General features: G+C 57.6%; 1 protein-coding gene across 1 annotated transcript in view; it reads left to right on the forward strand.

The window, feature by feature from the left end:
- KIAA0930 (KIAA0930 ortholog) overlaps nucleotides 1-18,496 on the forward strand; it is a 39,359-nt gene that overhangs the window by 19,223 nt on the left and 1,640 nt on the right. Inside the window, exons 2-9 of the mRNA XM_007453920.1 lie at nucleotides 8,721-8,872; nucleotides 10,514-10,516; nucleotides 12,715-12,831; nucleotides 12,932-13,009; nucleotides 13,318-13,419; nucleotides 14,667-14,807; nucleotides 15,370-15,568; nucleotides 18,280-18,438. Coding sequence (XP_007453982.1) covers nucleotides 8,721-8,872; nucleotides 10,514-10,516; nucleotides 12,715-12,831; nucleotides 12,932-13,009; nucleotides 13,318-13,419; nucleotides 14,667-14,807; nucleotides 15,370-15,568; nucleotides 18,280-18,438 — 951 coding nt within the window. The remainder of the gene's footprint in view (nucleotides 1-8,720; nucleotides 8,873-10,513; nucleotides 10,517-12,714; nucleotides 12,832-12,931; nucleotides 13,010-13,317; nucleotides 13,420-14,666; nucleotides 14,808-15,369; nucleotides 15,569-18,279; nucleotides 18,439-18,496) is intronic.

The following is an 18,496-nucleotide window of genomic DNA, read 5'->3' on the forward strand; positions in this document are numbered from 1 at the left end:
CCCACGCGCCTCAACTAGAGCCCGTGTGCTGTAAACTACAGAGCCCACACGCTCTAGAACTCACGCGCCACAGCTACAGAGCCCACGCGCCCTGGAGCCTGCATGCCACAACTAGAGAAGAGAAAACCGGCACGCCACAACTAGTGAGAAGCCCATGCACCACAACGAAGAGCCGGTGTGCCACAACGAAGAGCCGGCGTGCCGCAATGAAAGATCCCGCGTGACTCAACGAAGATCCTGTGTGCTTCAACTAAGACCCAATGTAGCCAAAACGAAATAAGATAAGTAATTCTAAAAATCTAAAACATTAAAAAAGTAAAATAACCAGCAAGGACTTACGATATAGCACAGGGAACTGTACTCAGTATTCGTAATAACCTATAAGGGAAAAGAATCTGAAAAAGAATATACACACATATATATGTACATGTATATATAATGGAATCACTTTGCTGTACACCTGAAACTATTCTTCAATTTAAAAATTTGTAAATTTTTTACAAATTTGTAAAATCAACTATACTTCAATAAAAAAATTTTTTTAAATAAACAAAATTTTTGGCTAACAATCTGTAGAAGAGTTGAAAACTAAAGCCTCCAGAAGACTAGGAAAGCCCACTACTGAGGGCCTGAGTGGCCCCACTGTCTCCATCTCCTGTGGAAGACTAGGAAAGCCCAATACTGAGGACCTGAGCGGCCCCACTGTCTCCATCTCCTATGGAAGACTAGGAAAGCCCACTACTGAGGGCCTGAGCGGCCCCACTGCCTCCATCTCCTATGGAAGACTTGGAAAGCCCAATACTGAGGACCTGAGCAGCCCCACTGTCTCCATCTCCTGTGTCCGCTCTCTCTGGCCCTTTTCCGGCCTTCAAGTCGACCTTGTCCACGTGGCAGGACAGGCAGCCAACAGTCTGTGGGGTTTTTGTTTGCAACGTGGAAGTGTTGTGTAGTTTGTGTTGATGGTGACATGAGGATTTAGCTTTCTAGTATGTTTTAGTATCTGATAAGAATCATGATCCCACATCACTCTGAAGTTTCCTGGCTGTTCTTATTTTAAAACATTCTCTTGGCATCTTCTATTGGGTCACGTTAAATTAATAGGTCAAATTAGTTAGAATTGCTCCCTCTGTGACTTGAATATTCTATTATTATTATGCTTGCCATGGTGATCTGTGATCAGTCATCTTTAACATCACGACTGTAAAAAGATTGACTTGCTGAAGACTCAGATGCATATGCCTACATCTGGGACCTTGGAAAGAATATGAGTGGCAGGGTTTGAGCCCCAGATGCTATCAAGCCACTGGATTCCCAAGCTTCAGTTGCCTTATTTTTCTTTTAATTAATTAATTAATTAATTTATTTATTTATTTATTTGCGGTACGCGGGCCTCTCACTGCTGTGGCCTCTCCCGTTGCGGAGCACAGGCTCCGGACGCGCAGGCTTAGCGGCCATGGCTCACGGGCCCAGCCGCTCCGCGGCACGTGGGATCTTCCCGGACCGGGGCACGAACCCGTGTCCCCTGCATCGGCAGGCGGACTCTCAACCACTGCGCCACCAGGGAAGCCCTGCCTTATTTTTAAACCAAAGACTGAGGTTTTAAACTAAACTGAGGTTATCCCCGCCTCATCAAGTTGCCATGAAGAGGTAACAGGTGAAGGGGCTTTATAGACTATAGGGTGCAGGGCAAACGTGAGCCGTCATCACTGTCAGTGCTGTTGAGCTGTTGGCACGATTACATCCCGCATTCAGTGTCACGCAGAATGAGGTAGAGAGTCTGTGGCCGGGTGGTTGTAGAGCTCGGAGCTGGGCGTGGGAGGCACGGGTTCTCCTCACACAGCTGCATGCCTTCTTCCGTGCGTCCCCAGAGTCACTAGTCTATAAAGGGCTCTCCCAGTTCTGAAGTTCAAAGCTGGTAACTTGTGAAAGCAGGTCACTCACTGCAGGCAGGGGAGGCGGCTGGATCCCCGTAGTCCCATTTGGAGCTGACAGATACCAGTTTTTCTCATACAGCCCATCCTCATTATTCATGGATTCTGTATTACAGATTTACCTACTCAACAGAAATTTATCCATAACCCCGAAGTCATCAGTACCTTTGGTGCTTTTGTGGTTAATCGCAGACGTGTGCAGAGTGGTGGGAAACTCTGAGTCACCCGAGGTAGGTGCACGGTCCCAGCTGAGGTTGAGCAAGGTGACACCACGCCTCCTTGTTTCAACTCATCATTTTTGTGGTCTATTTAGTGCCATGTATTTGCATTTTTGTGCTTTTAGGTGGTGATTTTGCTGTTTAAAGTGGCCCCAAGCGTGAAGCTGAAGTGCTGTGTAGTCTCAAGCAAGAGAAGGCTGTGATGGGCCTTATGGAGAATATACATGTTAGATAAGCTTCGTTCAGGCACAAGTTGTAGTGCTGGTGTCCTGGAGTTCAATGTTAATGACCCAACTATATACACACGTAAAACAAGGTTATACGTATTGATCGGTCGACGAAAATGTAACCAGAGGCTCGCAGGAACTCAACCCTGTATTTCCCTAGGGGCAGTGGTTCCGTATTTGCTAAGTCAGTGTCTGTGGCTACTTTATAGAACATAACTACCATGGATTACGAGAACAGATTGTAAGGACCACAGCCCAGCAAGGAGCAGCCTGGGGGGCATGGAATTGTCCATGGTGCTGCCCCAGTGAGTGGCTCAGCATCTGGGGCTGCATCTCTCCCATAAGTCTGTCATCCACTGGATTCAGGGGTCCGGAAACTTGCTGCCCCTGTGGCCAGATGGCAGGGAGACAGGGACGGAGAGAGTCTTGGAGATTAGGGAGCTCTCTGTTGGACTGGCGGCTCCCAGGGTGTATGACCCAGGGGATTTCTTGCTGGACAGGTCTTGGGAAAACCTGCTACTGATTTCACAGGCCACACAAGGGTCCAATTACCCCTCATGTGTCTGTTCACACAGTTACTGCACCACATAGTTTAGGGACACTGGCAGATTTGGGATCCATGACCTCATCTGAGCGAGCCACACTGCCGACAGAGACACACAAAGCAGCAGTGCAGAGGGTCCCCACGAATGTACCTGTGGACAGAACTTTACGGCTTGCAAAGGACTTTGGTATTGGCCTCCCCCCCCGCCCCCCGTCCTCACTGTTGGTTCTGGGAGGGCGGCAGGTTAGAGCCCTCTGACAGGTGGAGTTCCTGGGACCCAGAGGGGTGCAGTGGCCACCTGGTTGCAGGGGGAGGGGAGTCAGGGCCTGAACTCAGATATGTTTGGCTGTAGATCCGCACACTGTACTGTGCTTCCATGAGTCTGAACTCTCTCCCTGACCTTGACCCTTCCTAGCTTTTGGACTTGGACTGTCTCCTATCCTACCCTCCTCTCCTGCCTCTGAAGATGGGGAGTCCCTTCTCGGTCCCCCTCCTCTCACTTTAATGAGCCTTATGACATTCATCAAAAGTCATATATTCATGGGGAAAAGTGGTATCATCTTACTATTAAAAATATTAAAAGTAAAAAAAAAAAGAAAAAAGAAAACATATTTCCTGTGAGGTAGAGCAGCTCCCGCCTTTCGGGTGTGTGACGTATGTAGTTGTGGTCAGTGTGTGTACATCCTGAGCTTCCGCTCTTTCACCAAACGTTGTATTACACGCATTTCCATGTACCTACTTGTCTTCATAGGCATCCTTTTAAAAGATTGACGGAGATTAGGTTTAGTACATACAGCATAATTTACCTAGATTAAATGTCAATAATTACAGAATATTATTTTCTTTTTCTCCTTCCTTATTATTGTGATTATTGTTGTTATATTATTTGCTCTCATTAATACAGAGGGAATGTCTTTGTGCATAAGACATTTATTTACTTTACTCCTATTTTTTCTTTTCCATAAGATAGATTCATAGAGGCAGGAAAATGCTCATTTGCTTTTCACAAAGGATATAGTGATTTTTGTTCTCTAGCCATATATGAGAGTTCCCAGTTCAATGTACTCTTGCCAGCTCTGGCTGTCATAACTTTTTATCAACTTTACTGGAGTATAATTTATGTAAAATAAACTGTGTCCGTGTAAAGTAAGTAATTGGATGAGTTTTGACGGTTGTGAAAGCACCACCAGAAACAGAACATTTTGGGGCAACTACCAGTCTGCTTTCTGTCACTAGTTTTACCTTTTCTGAGGCGTCACATAAACATGGCCTCTTTCACGTGTAGCTTTTTCTATGCCTGACTTCTTTCACTCAGCATGATGATTTTGAGATTTATCCTTAGTGCAGTGTGGATCAGTAGTTTGTTCTTTTTGCCAGTAACACTGAGTGGCTACATCGTGTTTCACGTGTACCTTCTCCTGGTTTCCAGTTTGGGTTTACTGGGAACAAAGTGCCTGTGAACACTTGTATACCAGTGTCTGTGCCAGACACATGCTTCATTTCTCTTGGGCAAGTACCTGGGAATGGCTGAATCACTGGTAAATATGTGTTTAACTTTGTCGAATCTGCCAGTTTTCCTAAGTGGTATTTTTTTTTTTTTCTTTTTGCACTCTTCTTTTTTTTAAAATTATTTATTCATTTATTTATTGTTTTTGGCTGCGTTGTGTCTTCGTTGCTGCGTGCAGGCTTTCTCTCGTAGCAGCGAGCGGGGGCTACTCTTCCTTGTGGTGTGTGGGCTTCTCATTGCGGTGGCTTTCTTGTTGCAGAGCACAGGCTCTAGGCACGTGGGCTTCAATAGTTGTGAGACGCGGGCTCAGTAGTTGTGGCGCGTGGGCTTAGCCGCTCTGCAGCATGTGGGATCTTCCCGGACCAGGGCTCAAACCCGTGTTCCCTGCATTGGCAGGTGGATTCTTAACCACTGTGCCACCGGGGAAGCCCCGTGAATTCTTTATTACATGGACATTAGTTATTTATTGTGAATTTCCCTCCCCTGGTTTTCATGTTCCTTTTGATTTCAGCCGTGCTTCTCTTGGGCATAAGGGGAATTTTGAGTGCTCGGGGTCGGGGGCAGCTCTTGACCTTTGCGATTTCTCTTCTGGCTTTAAACTGGGTGTCCTGGGTGTGGCCGTGGTCTGCATGTCTGTTCCGCCAGCGTCTCTGGGTGTGGTGCCCACGGCTGGTCCTGGCGATGGTTCTAGCAGGCCTCTGCCCACCTCATGGGTGAGAGAGGCAGGTGCGTGGGGTCTCCGTGAGAGAGCAGAGTTTCCTCCTCTGAGTTTGTCCTTGGTGCTGGAGTAGTCATGCTAATGCTAACCGTGGACCGTGTGGTGTCCACAGCTGACAGCGAACGTCTAGCCCCCCTGTTCCTTTCGGAGCGTGTTGGCGTTGGGTCTCCCAACCCGCACCTGCCGGGCGCTCAGGGGCTGCAGGTGCTCAGAAAGGCAGGGTCGGGGTGGGCCCTGTCTGTACGCCCAGGGGTCTTCTTAGCACACGTGACAGGCCCACCTGCCTGTGGAGGCATTGCTTTGAGCCCTGGGCGAGCTAAGTGAGGGAGCTGCAGCCCTTGTGTCGTGTGGTGTTTGGGGCGTCTTCGGAAGATCTTTCTAAGCCAGGGCCCTTGCGACTGAAATAAAGTGGGAAGTCCACGACCTGTGTCCTGCGTGCGGCACCCAGGCCTCAGGTGGACAGTGGCTGGGCCACGTCCCTGCTGTGGTCACCTGGGCAAGTCACCCACCTCACTGAACCTGCTTCCTGTTAACTTGGGACAACCCATTTATTCACACAGCATTTATTGAGTGCCTGCTGTGTGCCTGGCTCTGCTCTGGGCACTGAAATCTGATGGTCATCCACACAAGTCCCTCCTCCTGAGCTGCTTTCATGCAGTGGGGGACAGACAGCAAACCAATATGAAACACCAGTGGTGATGATGGCAGTGAAACAAGGTGCTGTGACAGGGAAGCCCCTCGGGCCACATTTAATGTGGTGTCCAGAGAGGCTCTTTGAAGAGGTGAGAGTCGGCTAAGCTGCAGCTGGAATGACAGGAAGGAGACGCCTGTGCAAAGGCACTGGGGCAGAGAATCGGAGGGGGAGGAGGCCAGCAGGGCTGGTGAGCAGCGTGGGGAGGGGCTGTCATGGAGAGCTTTCGCAGAACTTTGGCTTTTATTCCGAATTCCCTGGGAAGGTTCTAAGGGGGGGCAGGGAACGATCTTTAAATAAAGATCCTGTGGCTGTGGTGTGGAGGGCAGACTGTCAGATGGGAGTGGAAGGGGCAACCAGTGCATTCTAGGGGTGATGGCACCAGCCCGGGTGGGGGGCTGGCAGTGAGGGGGACTTTCTGATGGCCACGTGGGCTGGAAGCGTACGGGGGGTGGGCTGGTCCCCTCTGAGAGGTTGTTTGGGAGTGGCCCATCGTGGGGGGGGCCGGCAGCTGGCCCGGGGTGACCTGTGTGAGCTGAGCCTTCGTGTTAGGAGGAAATACTGGCAGGCAGTCTGCTTCAGACTCTCGGGACCTGCAGACTCCCTCACTAACCGGGCCGGATGAGCTGTGGAGAAAGTGATTTTTCAGCATTTAAAGCAGGGACGTGGGACCCCTCGTGTGGCCCCCGCTGGGCCAGGCCTGGTGGCACGTGGTATCCTAGAGAATACAGTGGCATGTACTTTGTGCCACCTCCAGCACTCCGCTCCCGCATGCAAACCCTGCATCCTCCCCCAACCCCAGAACCCCTCCCTCATCGCGCTCCCGGGGTTGCCAGCTGCCTGCTAAGCGCTTTGCATTCATTATCTGGGTCCAGCATTTTCCAAGAATGTCAACACGGGGGTCTGACAGGTCTGAGGACTTGGTGGTTTCTAACTCTGTGATCTTGGCCTCCTTTTTAACCTCTTGAGAGTCAGCTGCGTCTGTGAAACGGGGCAGTAGTCATAACAGAATGCAGGCAGAGTCTAGTGAGATGATCTGCATAGCTCTACCTGGCGCTCACTCAACATGGCAACTGTGTAACAAATCGTAGCCGTCTGGGTGCCCGAGGTACCACCGGGCTCCTTCTGCTTGCAGAATAAAAGGAGATGCCGCCCGAGGGGGGCAGCGCTTGACCCTGAGCGGCGCTGACGGTGAACTTGCACCTCACTGTGGCAGGTGGTGGGGGTTGGAGACCTGACCCACTGCTTGTCACTTCTGTATCCCCCGCGGGACCGGGAAGCAGTCGGCATGGGCAGTCTTTGAGCATTTCGCCTGATAGGCCTTCTGCTGGGCTTTGGGCTGAGGGAGCTGAGAGTAAACAGAGTCACGGGAGAGTTCCTGTTTTGTTTGGAATAACACGGCCCCTTTGCTTAATTTTGTAGGGATCTGTAGGGGCATGGACCGGGCGTTGCCTGTCGTAAAGGTGTGGCAGGAATGTCCGGGCGGTGATGCAGAATGATGCGGACAGCGGTGACATTCCACCTGGTGCCTGCCAGCTTGGGGATGCGGCTGTCAGTCCTGCGGCCTCTTCCAGCCTTTGCCGCCAAGGCTGACGGGTGGCCTTTGTCTTAATCAGGCTCGCTGACCTGGACGCCTGACTGATGAGGCCCCTTCTGTTTCCCTCGCATGGGAGCCAGGCAGGCTGTGGGAGTGGGTGGGCTGCAGACTGCCCGTGGCAGCCCTGCAGAGGGCAGAGGGCAGGAGCTGGTGTGGAGCCTGGGTCTCTGGTCAGGGTGACGTAAGCAAAGGCTGGGGTTTTCTGCCTGCGGCTCAGTCTTCCAGAGCCTGATGGCTGACTCCCCGGAGGAGGGGGCATGGGCTGCAAGTCAGGGGGCCTGGCCAGTCCCTGTACCGCCTGTGAGGACAAGGGAGAGCCCCGCATCAGCGGCCCCCAGGTTCCCGCCTCCAAGGTTGGGTTAGGTCAGGTCCCTCCAGCACCCAAGTGCAAGGGCTCAGTCACGGTGGTAAAGTAGTTTCTGGAGAAGAGAAAGAAACCAGGAGCAATTTAATATCTTGGGTTTCTAAGAAACAGCTCTGCAGCATATCTTGGAATTTTGTCGGATCTGTCTAGACACCCGCCTTTGTGGGTCCCACTCTGTGCCAGGCGCGGGCTCTCCACGCCCATGGTCTCAGTCTGTGTTGACCCCCAGAAACCTGTGGGTCAGAGAGGCTGCGATGCTTGCCCGCTGTCACGTGGCAAGTGCAGAGCTGGAGTGGAAACTCAGTCCTTCCTACCAGAGCCTGTGGGCTTTTTCTCCTTGTGTGGGAAAAAGTACCATAAAGATTTATCATAAAGAAATCCTGTTTGTAATAAAAAGAAGAGTCAGTCAGTCTGGCATGCCGAAAGGCTCCGTGGCGCCAGGGTGAGGGTAGGGTGGATGTCCTCCCTGCTTCCTGCCTGCAGCTGAGAGTGGTTGGCAAAGGGGCAGCTGTTCCTTTAAGTCGGATTCTCCGTGGGAGCTGCTGCAGCCTGGGGTGGGGATGGGGGGAGGGAGGTGCCTGCCTGACAGATCTCCCCTCCTAAGCCCTTCCGGCTCCCAGCCAGACAGCCTGCCCATGACGTTCCCTCTGATTCCGTCTTTCCTTCCCCACTGAAGCTGCTGATTCATCCACAGGCTGGAGTCCACTTGTGCCTTGGGGGGGGTCTCGTGGCCTTGAGCCTCTTTGGGTGCCCCATGGTGGGGTGTGAGGGAAAAGGGGGCTCTGAACATCACAGAGTCCTGGCCGCTTTCTGACCAGAAACGCAGGTCGGGGGCGGGGTGGGGGACAGGGCCCGGGCCCGGCCACGGGGCTGGGGCCAGGTTGACCCATCCTTCCTCACTCCTCTCTGGCCTCCCTGTGCAGGGTGCTTCAAGGATGACCGCATCGTCTTCTGGACTTGGATGTTCTCTACCTACTTCATGGAGAAGTGGGCCCCGCGGCAGGACGACATGCTCTTCTATGTGCGCCGGAAGCTGGCGTACGTGGGCAGCGAGGGCGCCGTCGACGGGCGGAAGGTGAGTGGCCCCTCGGGGCCCAGCCAAGCCTCCCTGGAGGTCTGCTCTTGGTGTGAGAGAGGGGCTTCCCTGCAGTCCTTGTGCGAGTCGAGAGGGGAACATGGTGTTCATTTAGCACCTGCCAGGCTTCAGGAACTGTGCGGGGATGGCCACATACGTGTCCGATGGCGGGATGCGCTGGGCTTGTGTAGATAGACATCATTATTCATCTTCACCGTGACCCTTGGAGGAAACACGGACAGAGGCTGGGTGATTTGGCCAGCATCTCATAATTAGTAAATAAATGGGGGAGCAAAGATTTTGACCCCAGCATGTGGGGTCCTCCCTGGCCGCGGGCAGTTGAGCCGGCTTGGTGATAATGCTGGTGCCTACCAGTCCCTGAGCCCTCACCACGCACCCGACACGGTGCTGAGCTCTCTGCCTCCCGATCTCGTTGTGTCTTCCCAGCGACTCAGCAGGGCAGGGGTTATTGTCCCCGCTTCACAGAAGAGGAAGCCGAGGGCTCACAGGTGGAATGAGTCGTCTCAGGTGTTTCATCCGCTAAGTTTGTGTAGAGCAGTTGATCGAACAGACTTTGCATGTTTTTCAGAAGCTTTATTTAGTATTTTGTAAAATGTTTAAGCAACCTGTATGCCACACATGGAAACACATTGCTTCCCTTTAAATACATGGAAACGGGAGGGCTGTGGAGGCAGGTCTTTACAGTGTGCCCACTGCAGGGCCTGCAGCCCCGGGCCGGGGCTCGTTACCTGGGGCTTGTGCCTCCCTCTGCCGTGTGCCTGCTCTTTGAGCCTGATGCGTGATGGGTTTTCTGCAGATGGACAGGCCTGGTGCCCGCTGCAAAGGAGGCACGGTGGCTTGCAATGCTGGCGGCCGTATGGCTGGTCTGGCCGGGCTGCGTGTCATGCAGGAAGGCCCAGGGGTGGGCCAGGGTCCTCTGGTGTCCATCTGGTGTCTGCAGCAGCTCGCTGTGTGGCCACGTTGTCACTGGGGCCAGTGGGCACTGGGACCCTGAAGTGCATCGCGTGGCGCTAACACAGTGTGGCAACTGTAGTGACCAGAAGGGAGGGGAGTGGTCAGCAGAGGCCACCTGGGTGAGGTGAGTCTTGAAGGGAAGGAAAAGGTGCTCCGCAGCAGAGGGGCCGATGGCCAAGCTGTGGGCCTGAGCACGTAGCAGCCCCGTGCGTGCAGGTGGTTGCCGGTGGTCTGTGTGGCTGGGTGTAGAAAGGTGGAACCTGGCACGTCAGGTGGGCGGGGCCAGATCACGTGGGCACCGAGGGTCATGCCCAGGAATTTGGGTTTTATCCCCAGAGCCCTGGGAAACCACTGAGCCTGATAAACCGAGGAAGGGGACATGGTCAGAGTTCCGTGTGGCAGGCTCTCGGGCATAGGTGGGGGAAGGGCGAGCCGGGCGGAGGGAGGGGTGTGGGGCAGGGGTCAGCTCCGAGGAAGGCCCAGGAAGTGGGTTTAACTAGCAGGGCTTCAGGTGACTGAATGTGGGGCGGAGGAAAGACTCGGCCTGGCAGCCAGGTCTCTGGCTTCGGCCCAGGGTGCATCTGGAGGGGACACAGGAGGAGGGCAGGGGTTGGACGGGTTGAGTCGCAGGTGCCCGTGGGACATCCAGATGGCAGTGTCTTCCAGGCAGTGGGTTTCCTGTCTGAAACTGAGCAGAGAGGTCAGGGAGGAGCTACAGATTTGGGACCATGGGCACCAAGATGGCATGGGAAGAGGAGGGAGCCTCGGGGGAGTAACAAAGAGGCCTAGGACAGAGCCCTGGGCCAGCCTGACATGGGAGGGACCAGCTGGAGACCTTGAGCGACTGGCTGGAGAGGTGGAGGGCTCCAGAAGTGGGCGGGCGTGGGGATGCAGGACGAGACGGGGACGGGCCATTGGATCTGGTGACCAGAGGCTGTGGCACAGGCCTCGCCTGCACGGCCTTGGTGCTGGGTGGGACCCGAGCCACACTCAGTGTGGGCAGGGGGAGCCCTGGGAGGGATGGAGGGGTGGAATTTGGGGGCAGGTATGGGTGGAGAGGTCCTGAGCTGAGCGCCTTCGGGAGCCTGGCCCAAGGTCCCCGGTCACCACACCCGCCCTTCTGGTCCAGCATCATCTCCCCCGACTGGCCTTGTAACCTAGTCCAGCCAGCCCCTCTCTAGGGCTCAGCCTCTCCTGGAAAAGGGGGCCGGGTTAAGGCCGTCCCATCGCACACACCTGGGGGCCAGAGGTTTGGGCGATGTGACCACACGAGTCCCCTGGCAGAGGGTGGTGAGAGTCTTGGGAGCCTCGGAGCCGGCGACTCCCGTGATGGGCACGCTCTCCTCTGTCCTCGGCACAGCTCCGGGGGTGCAGGCACTGCTCCCTCCACGGTTCGCCAGCGAGGAGACTGGAGCCAGGGAGCATCCGCCTGAGGGCAAACAGCCGGGAGGCAGCAGGGCTGTGGGCTCCGACTTCTGTCCGCCACCTCTCCGGCCTGTTGGCATCTGCTGGGGTTCGGAATGCAGATGATGGGTTTTTTTGTGTTTTTTTTGTTTGTTTTTTTTTTTTGCAGAATCTTGGTGTTTTCTCAAAGGCAGGGAGACCAGAGGCTCCAGTAAGGACTGGGCACATCTCAGTCTGTGCCTTGGATTTCGGTGCCTGGAGAGGCCCCGGCTCTAGTCAGGGAGGGTTTTCTTAGCCTGACTTGGCCTTGAATTCTCCAGGCGGGCAGGCGGGAACAGGGAGAGGTCAGGTCTGCGTGTTCCCAGAGTGGCCGGGCAGGGAGGCGAAAGGAATGGGCAGACGATGGTCTCTTTCTCGCGGGGAAAGAACCCTGGACTCAGGACTGAGGAGTTTGAAGCAGGAGGCCCGGGGCCACGTGCGAGCTCTCCTGAAGGTTGGGGGGTGTTGAGGTCGGGGTGGGTAGCCTGAGTCCATGGGAGCCTGTGGCAGTCTAGCTGTTCACGTACTGGAATGTTCCATCGAACACCTGCCGTGAGCTCTGTACAGATGCCTCTCTCCCAGCACTGGGAGCACAAAATGACTCAGACTTGGCCCGGTCCTCGGGGAGCCCGCAGTCTGTTGGGACGGACAGATAGTGTGGCCAGTGGCACGTGGAGCTGTCGGTGCTGTGATGGTGGGAAGAGTGCGGGTGTCTGGGGACCCACAAAGAGGAGGAGGTGACATCTGGCCCGAATGTTGTAGGACAGAGAGAGGGGACGGCAGTGGACTGAGGACATTCGTGTGGAGGGACCGGCACACGCAGAGCGGGAGGGGCGTGTCAGGCACACATACGACGGCGCCCTGCTGGGCTGGGCCGTGTCACATCTGCCGGTAGTGTTTGGAAGGCAGCCGGCGGGCAGCGATGTGGGGAGGTCCCGCAGGCCTTGGGGTGCGAGGTGGGCGGGGGGGGGGGGGGGGGAGACCACACAGCCGCTCCCAGGCAGCTTCTCTGCCCGCACTGCTCAAAAGAACAGAAAGGCAAGCCCCTGGCAGGCGTGCTGCGGGCCCTACTGCAGCGCCTGCGCGCTGCGGGTTCTCTGCGGCAAGCCCGGGCTGCCTCCGGCCCCCTCCTCGCCCTGCAGCCTAGCGGTACCCGGTCACCATAGCAACCCCAGGCCTGCCTGCACTAGGCCAGTGGTGGAGGGTGGATGGGTGGACGGGCCGCCTGTGGGCGAGGTGAGGAGAGCAGCGTGCGCGGCACGGGATGCTGGGACCCGCCTACCCACTGCAGGGCCTGAGGGGCAGCCTTGGAGGCTGAGTTCTCGGTGAACTCTGGGTCGCGTAGCTAGGGTGCAGTGGTGAGGGAGAAGGCGCCCCCGAGGGGCTGGGACTCACTTCTGCCATGGGCCCCGCAGCTGCCTGAGGCCGAGCCCGAGGTGGAGGTGGAGGTGTACCGGCGGGACTCCAAGAAGCTGCCGGGCCTCGGAGACCCTGACATCGACTGGGAGGAAAGCGTCTGCCTGAACCTCATCCTGCAGGAGGTACAGGGGTGCCGTGGGGCAGGGCTCCAGGAGGGCGGCTGCCGGAAGGCCCCGAGGGACAGCAGAGCCCTCCACAGCCCCGCCCTGCGCTCTCTTCCAGCTGGACTACATGGTGACGTGTGCTGTGTGCACACGAGCTGATGGCGGGGACATCCACGTGCATAAGAAGAAATCCCAGGTGAGCCCTCTGGCCGCCCCATGTTTACTTGGGAGGCAAGTCCTCCTGCTGCCTTCCGTGCCCCGAGGTGAGCATCTGGCTCCAGAAGTCCATTCAGCCCCCGGGGGCCTATGTCCTGCTCGGGAGCGCTAAACCAGTCATCCCAGACGGCTTCCTCCCGAGTGGCAACCTTGAGCGTGGCCTGGCTCTGGGCGGTGTGACCGCGGTGACCTGTGCCTTGGGCAGCACACTCCAGCCCACTGAGTGGCTCCTGGTCTGGGTGCAGGGCCGGGGCCACACTCAGTCCCTTCGCATCTCCTTTCTTTCAGCAAGTGTTCGCATCCCCCAGTAAACATCCCATGGACAGCAAAGGGGAAGAATCCAAGATCAGCTACCCCAACATCTTCTTCATGATCGACAGCTTCGAGGAGGTGGGCTCTGTCTCCCTCTAGTTCCCCCTCATCAGGGAATACGAGGGAATACGAGACGCTTTTCCCTCAGGCCTCACACGCCTTCAGAAAGGCGGTGGGCACTGGGCTGGGGTCGCGCTCTTCCTGCTGTTTGACTCGGGGCAAGTGAGTTCACCTGGCTCAGAGCTTCGGTTTTCTCATCTGTAAAATGGGCATCAGAGTTGAAAGATCAAAGAGCTCGTGAATGATGGGAAAATGCACCGTAAACGCCTACAGAGAGTGCTTCCCAGGCAGGAGGAATCATTGTTACGGCCCTTAACTCTGAATCAGGACCTCCACACCTTGGGATCCTAGGACGTCCAAGATGGCTGGGGCTCTAGAAGTCATGTGGACCAAGCGTCTATTTTAAGGTTGGGAAAACTGGGGCCCAAGGCAGGTGACTCGACTGGGAAATGTGGGGTGCCAGGAACCCAGCTGCGTCCCACTTGCGACCCTGCCAGCTCCTGTCCAGCCACCCTCCCCTGTCGAGGCCCTGTCAGCGGTGCCGGTACTCACTGGAGTGGGTCGGGGCCCTGGGGGGACTCAGGAAGAAGGGGGCCTGTGTTGGGCTCTTCTCGATTGGATTGGTGTGTTGCGGCATCTCAGGCTCACACAGCTCGTCCGTGGCAGAGCTGAGATTTGAACCTCAGTCTTGATGACCTCAGAGCTCGGCCTGTACACCGGCCCCCGGGAGCGGTGACTCGAGCAGGGGCGGGGTGCGGAGTCCCCCGCAGGCCACCCCGGTGGTCGGGCGGTCCGTCCGTCGGGCGCCCGAGCTGGTGCCTGCACGCGAGCCGTGAAGCTCGGGGCGGGTGGGCCGAGCGCCCACAGCCAGGGTGGAGATCCTAGAAAGCGGGCCAGACGGTCCCCGTGGACCGTTTAACTCCCTGGCGTGAGGAAGAGAGATGGGGGCAGTGTCCTTCTGGTGGCCAGGGCGGGTGCGTCCTCTTCCGGTCCCAGAGTCACTGTTATCGACCCCACCCCCTTGTAGACGCTGCCCCCGCCCCGCGGTAGCCTGTCCGCCTTCCTGTGCTGGTCTTGGTGGAGCCGCGGGGGGCCTTGAGCAAATACCCTGACATCTGTGGCTCGGCGTTCCCACCTGCAAAGTGGGAGTTCCTGAGCAGTCCGCCCTAGGCCAGTGAGAGGGTGCTGGGCCGGGAGCCGGGCTGCGGCTGGGTGATGGCAGCTGGCAGGTGATGAACCCTTCTCCGCCTCGTGCCCCACCCCAGGTGTTCAGCGACATGACCGTGGGCGAAGGAGAGATGGTCTGTGTGGAGCTGGTGGCCAGTGACAAATCCAACACGTTCCAAGGGGTCATCTTTCAGGGTTCCATCCGCTACGAGGCGCTCAAGAAGGTGTACGACAACCGCGTGAGTGCAGGGCGGGTGCAGGGCCCAGGGGCGGGCGCTCCCCAGGCCCCCTTCTGCCCTCGCCCGGCTCGGAGCTGTACCTGCCCCTCCTCGGAGCGCCCGCAGCCCCCCGGAGCCCCTTTAGGCGGTTGTGTTGTGCTCTCTACAGCATGTCTCGGCCCACTCCGGCCCACTCCGGCCCCCGAGGGAAGGCGCTCATGGGATTGGCCCCTGCTAGACTGAACTGAGGGGAGAGGAGTCCAGGTGGGCGGGCCGCTCTCCCGCAGCTGAGCACTGTCCCGAGGACGTCCTCTCTCTGGAGCCTGGGAGGAAGGGACAGGGGAGGTGGTCTCAGGTCCCACTGGGCTGGGGCTCTCTTCCCGGCCTGTGCTGGCCCTGCGTGGGGCATGGTCATCGGGCTGAGAGGGGCATCAGCCAGGGATCCCTAGCACCCCGGCACCGCCCTGCCTTGTGGGTGAACCCAGGTCAGCCGGGCTCGGTCCCCCTGGAGGTGGGCTGCGCATGCCCCCAGGGAGCGGCACCCCTACCTGCCTGACTCAGGCCCACGCCCACCCGCCCGCAGGTGAGTGTGGCTGCCCGCATGGCACAGAAGATGTCCTTTGGTTTCTACAAGTACAACAACATGGAGTTTGTGCGCATGAAGGGGCCACAGGGCAAGGGCCACGCTGAGATGGCGGTCAGCCGTGTGTCCACTGGTGACACGTCCCCTTGCGGGACTGAAGAGGACTCCAGCCCGGCTTCGCCCATGCACGAGCGGGTAAGGGCTGTGCAGCTCGGGGAGGGGCCTCTCGTCCCTCAGATCTGCTTCCCACCGTCTCCCTGATCCTTACAGCCCCTGGTGAGGTAGGTGTCATCGTCCCCAGCCTTCTGGGGAGGAGGCCGAGGTTCAGAGAGGGCAAGTGACTTGCCCAGGGTCGCACAGCAGGTTAGCGCCTGGGCCCTGAGCTGCTGCTGCGGCAGGGCTCAGTCTCCAGGGTCCTGGCGCCTGCCTCAGTGGACCTGCTGGGCGAGTGTGGGCACGTGACCGGCCTGCCCGGAGGGTGAGCCAGGGGTGAGGAGGAGCCAGCCTCCCCTCCTGCCCCAGCAGCATCAGCTGGAGAGCGCAGAGGCCCTGGGGCCGCCCAGCTCTTCTCTCTGCCCGGGCCACTTGTTTACAAGGTGTTGTGCACCTGAACTGCTGGGAGGCCACCAGCAGCCCGTGGGTGGGCCTGAGCTTTCGTGTCTGCAGGCCTGGGGACCCAGGCTTGCCTGATTTACTTGCCCCGTCCCAGGTCACATGGCTCTCGTGTGACAGCACTGAGCCTTTGAGCCCTGCTCTTTCTAGGCCACTGTCCTTCCCCAGGGGTGGGAAGCTGAGGTCAGTGGCAGCTTTATTCGCAGAGCCTCCAGGGGGCCCCAGGGCTCAGTCAGGGGAAAGTCTCCAGCCCCCTGGCTGCTTTGCCCCAGTTGGGTCTTCAGAGGGGGCAGCTTGGAGCTGGGCGTCTTGGACGAAGACAGGGCACTGGGGGCACCTCCAGGAGAGGGGCTGCTGGGGGGCTGGAATCCAGGTGCTGCTGCTTGCGTGAACTGGGACAGGTCTCTTCTCCTGAGCCTCAGTTTGCTCATCCAGAAACGGGGTGAAAACACCTGCCTCCCGAGGTGCTGGGGGCTCAGAGGAGCCGCTGAACATCAGAAGGGGCCCTCAGGTCACAGCCACTGTGGGGACGGCGGCTGGTCTGCCTGGGAAAATGGCTCCTGAGCGTGTAAGTCACGCATCACTGCTGGCGCGCCCGAGACGGGGGAGCGCATACGTGAAACACTTTTAATTCTGTAAAATTACGTTCACCTTGCACATCTCCAGGTAGTCAGATGGCGGTTTTCCTTCTTTGTATGTCTTTTTTTTGCTTTGAAGTTTCTGCAATGAATGTGTTTTATAAGCAGAACAGAAACAGTAAATGCTCTTTTTTGTGATGACGGGTGAGAATTCCAGGCAGGGGCCTCTGTTGTCTTGGGAACGGAGGTGGTTTACAGTTGAGATAAGGAGGCTTATTCTTCTCCTTGGTCCTAAATTGCCCACTGAGGCCCTGACGAATGTGCATGTGAAACCCCTTGTGAAGACGTGGCCTGGGCTTGGGCTGGACAAACCTGGGTGCCCGTTCCAGCCACTTGTTTGCTGAGTGACCACAGATGGGTTACTAGACCTGCCCGGGCCTTGATTTTCCATCTGTCAAATGGGGGTGATGATCTTTCTTGCTCAGGGCAGCTGCGGGGGTGAAGGAGACGGTGCCTGGGAAAGTCCCTGGCCCATAGCAGCAGGGAGGCCTGGGGTCAAGGGGAGGGGCTTGCCAGGGTCACGCAGCTGTCAGTGGCAGGCCCCGACCTCCCAGGACTGCACGGGCCCTCTCCACCCCTGTGCTCACTGTCGCTTGTCCCCTGCCTTTTCCAGAGGGGTCGTTTGTAACCAGCGCATGACAAATGCAGACTCTGTGTGTATCGTGGTTTCTGGTGTTTGTTTTTTATCTTTTAAAAACCTTCCCTGGCTTGTGGGAGGACCGTCTGGAGCCCAGCGGCCGCCGGGACTCTGGTGGATGTCGGAGCCGTGACGAGGAGGCTGAGGGGGCTCCCGAAGTCTCAGTCCCAGCTCGTCTTGTTCCTCAGATTCTTGTTTGCATGGGGAGGAGGGAGGAGATGGGCCACGTTCCCTCTGCCTGGAACGCCCTTCCCCCCCTTCTTCACCTAGCGAACTCCTACTCGTCCTTCAAGACCCAGCTCAAGCGGCATCTCCTCCGGGAAGCCTTTCCTGATTTCCCAGGCTGTCGATTCCTTTTGCCTCTGTGCTCCCCTGTATCCTGTGCTTCTGTTTTTCTGTCTCAACAACCAACATTCGGTCTGTGGTCGTCACTTTTGGGTCTCTTGCCCCCAGCAGACTGTGAGCTCCTTGAGGGCAGGGACCACTGTCACGTGCCTGTCTGTCCTTAGTGCTGCCCTCAGTGGGTGTGGAGAATGGGTGGTGACTGGCAGTGTGGCTGGAAGAGAGGACAGGAGGAGATGGAGGCGTGGACCGCTTGGCCACTGCACGTCTATGAAAGGATGCTGGGAGAGAGGGGGGATGGGACATAGTAGCCAAAAGAAGAAATCAGGGTGAAGAGCATGGCCTCAGGGGCAGAAGACCTGGGTTGCAACCCGGCGTGGCCACCATCCTGCTGGGTGACCTCGGGCACGTCAGGGTCGCAGTCCCGCCCTGGTTTCTTCTTTGTCAGATGGGCTGATGCCGGTTCCCGCTGTGGGAGGTTGGGAAGGTTCGGTGCCGTGGCGGGTGCTGGAGCCGCGTCAGCGGCCAGGCTTGCTTTGGGCTCTGGCGACCCTCTGGCCGGCGTCCGAGGCCCGCAGGAGGGCAGCCCGGTCCGTCCTGGGGCAGCGCTGGCGGCCAGCTCCCGCCGGGCCCCGGCAGGGCGGGCGTCCTCGTCGTCCGAGGCGGGAGGCGGCGGGGCGGCGTCGTTCAGCACCCCGCCGACGCCCGAGCGCGCCCGCCGGCCCGCCTTCTTCTCTCCGTCCCTCAGGAGGAAGGCGCCCCGCGGCCGGACGGCGGAGATGAGGAAGTCTCACTCGGCCAACGACAGCGACGAGCTCTTCCGGGAGGAGGGCGGGGCAGGTGACGCGGCCCCGCCCCGAGCTGCGCCCTCCCCCCCCCCCCCCCCCCTGGGGGGGCG

This window comes from Lipotes vexillifer, unplaced genomic scaffold, assembly GCF_000442215.2.
Source record: "Lipotes vexillifer unplaced genomic scaffold, Lipotes_vexillifer_v1.1 scaffold382, whole genome shotgun sequence".
In the NCBI taxonomy this organism is placed as follows: domain Eukaryota; kingdom Metazoa; phylum Chordata; class Mammalia; order Artiodactyla; family Lipotidae; genus Lipotes; species Lipotes vexillifer.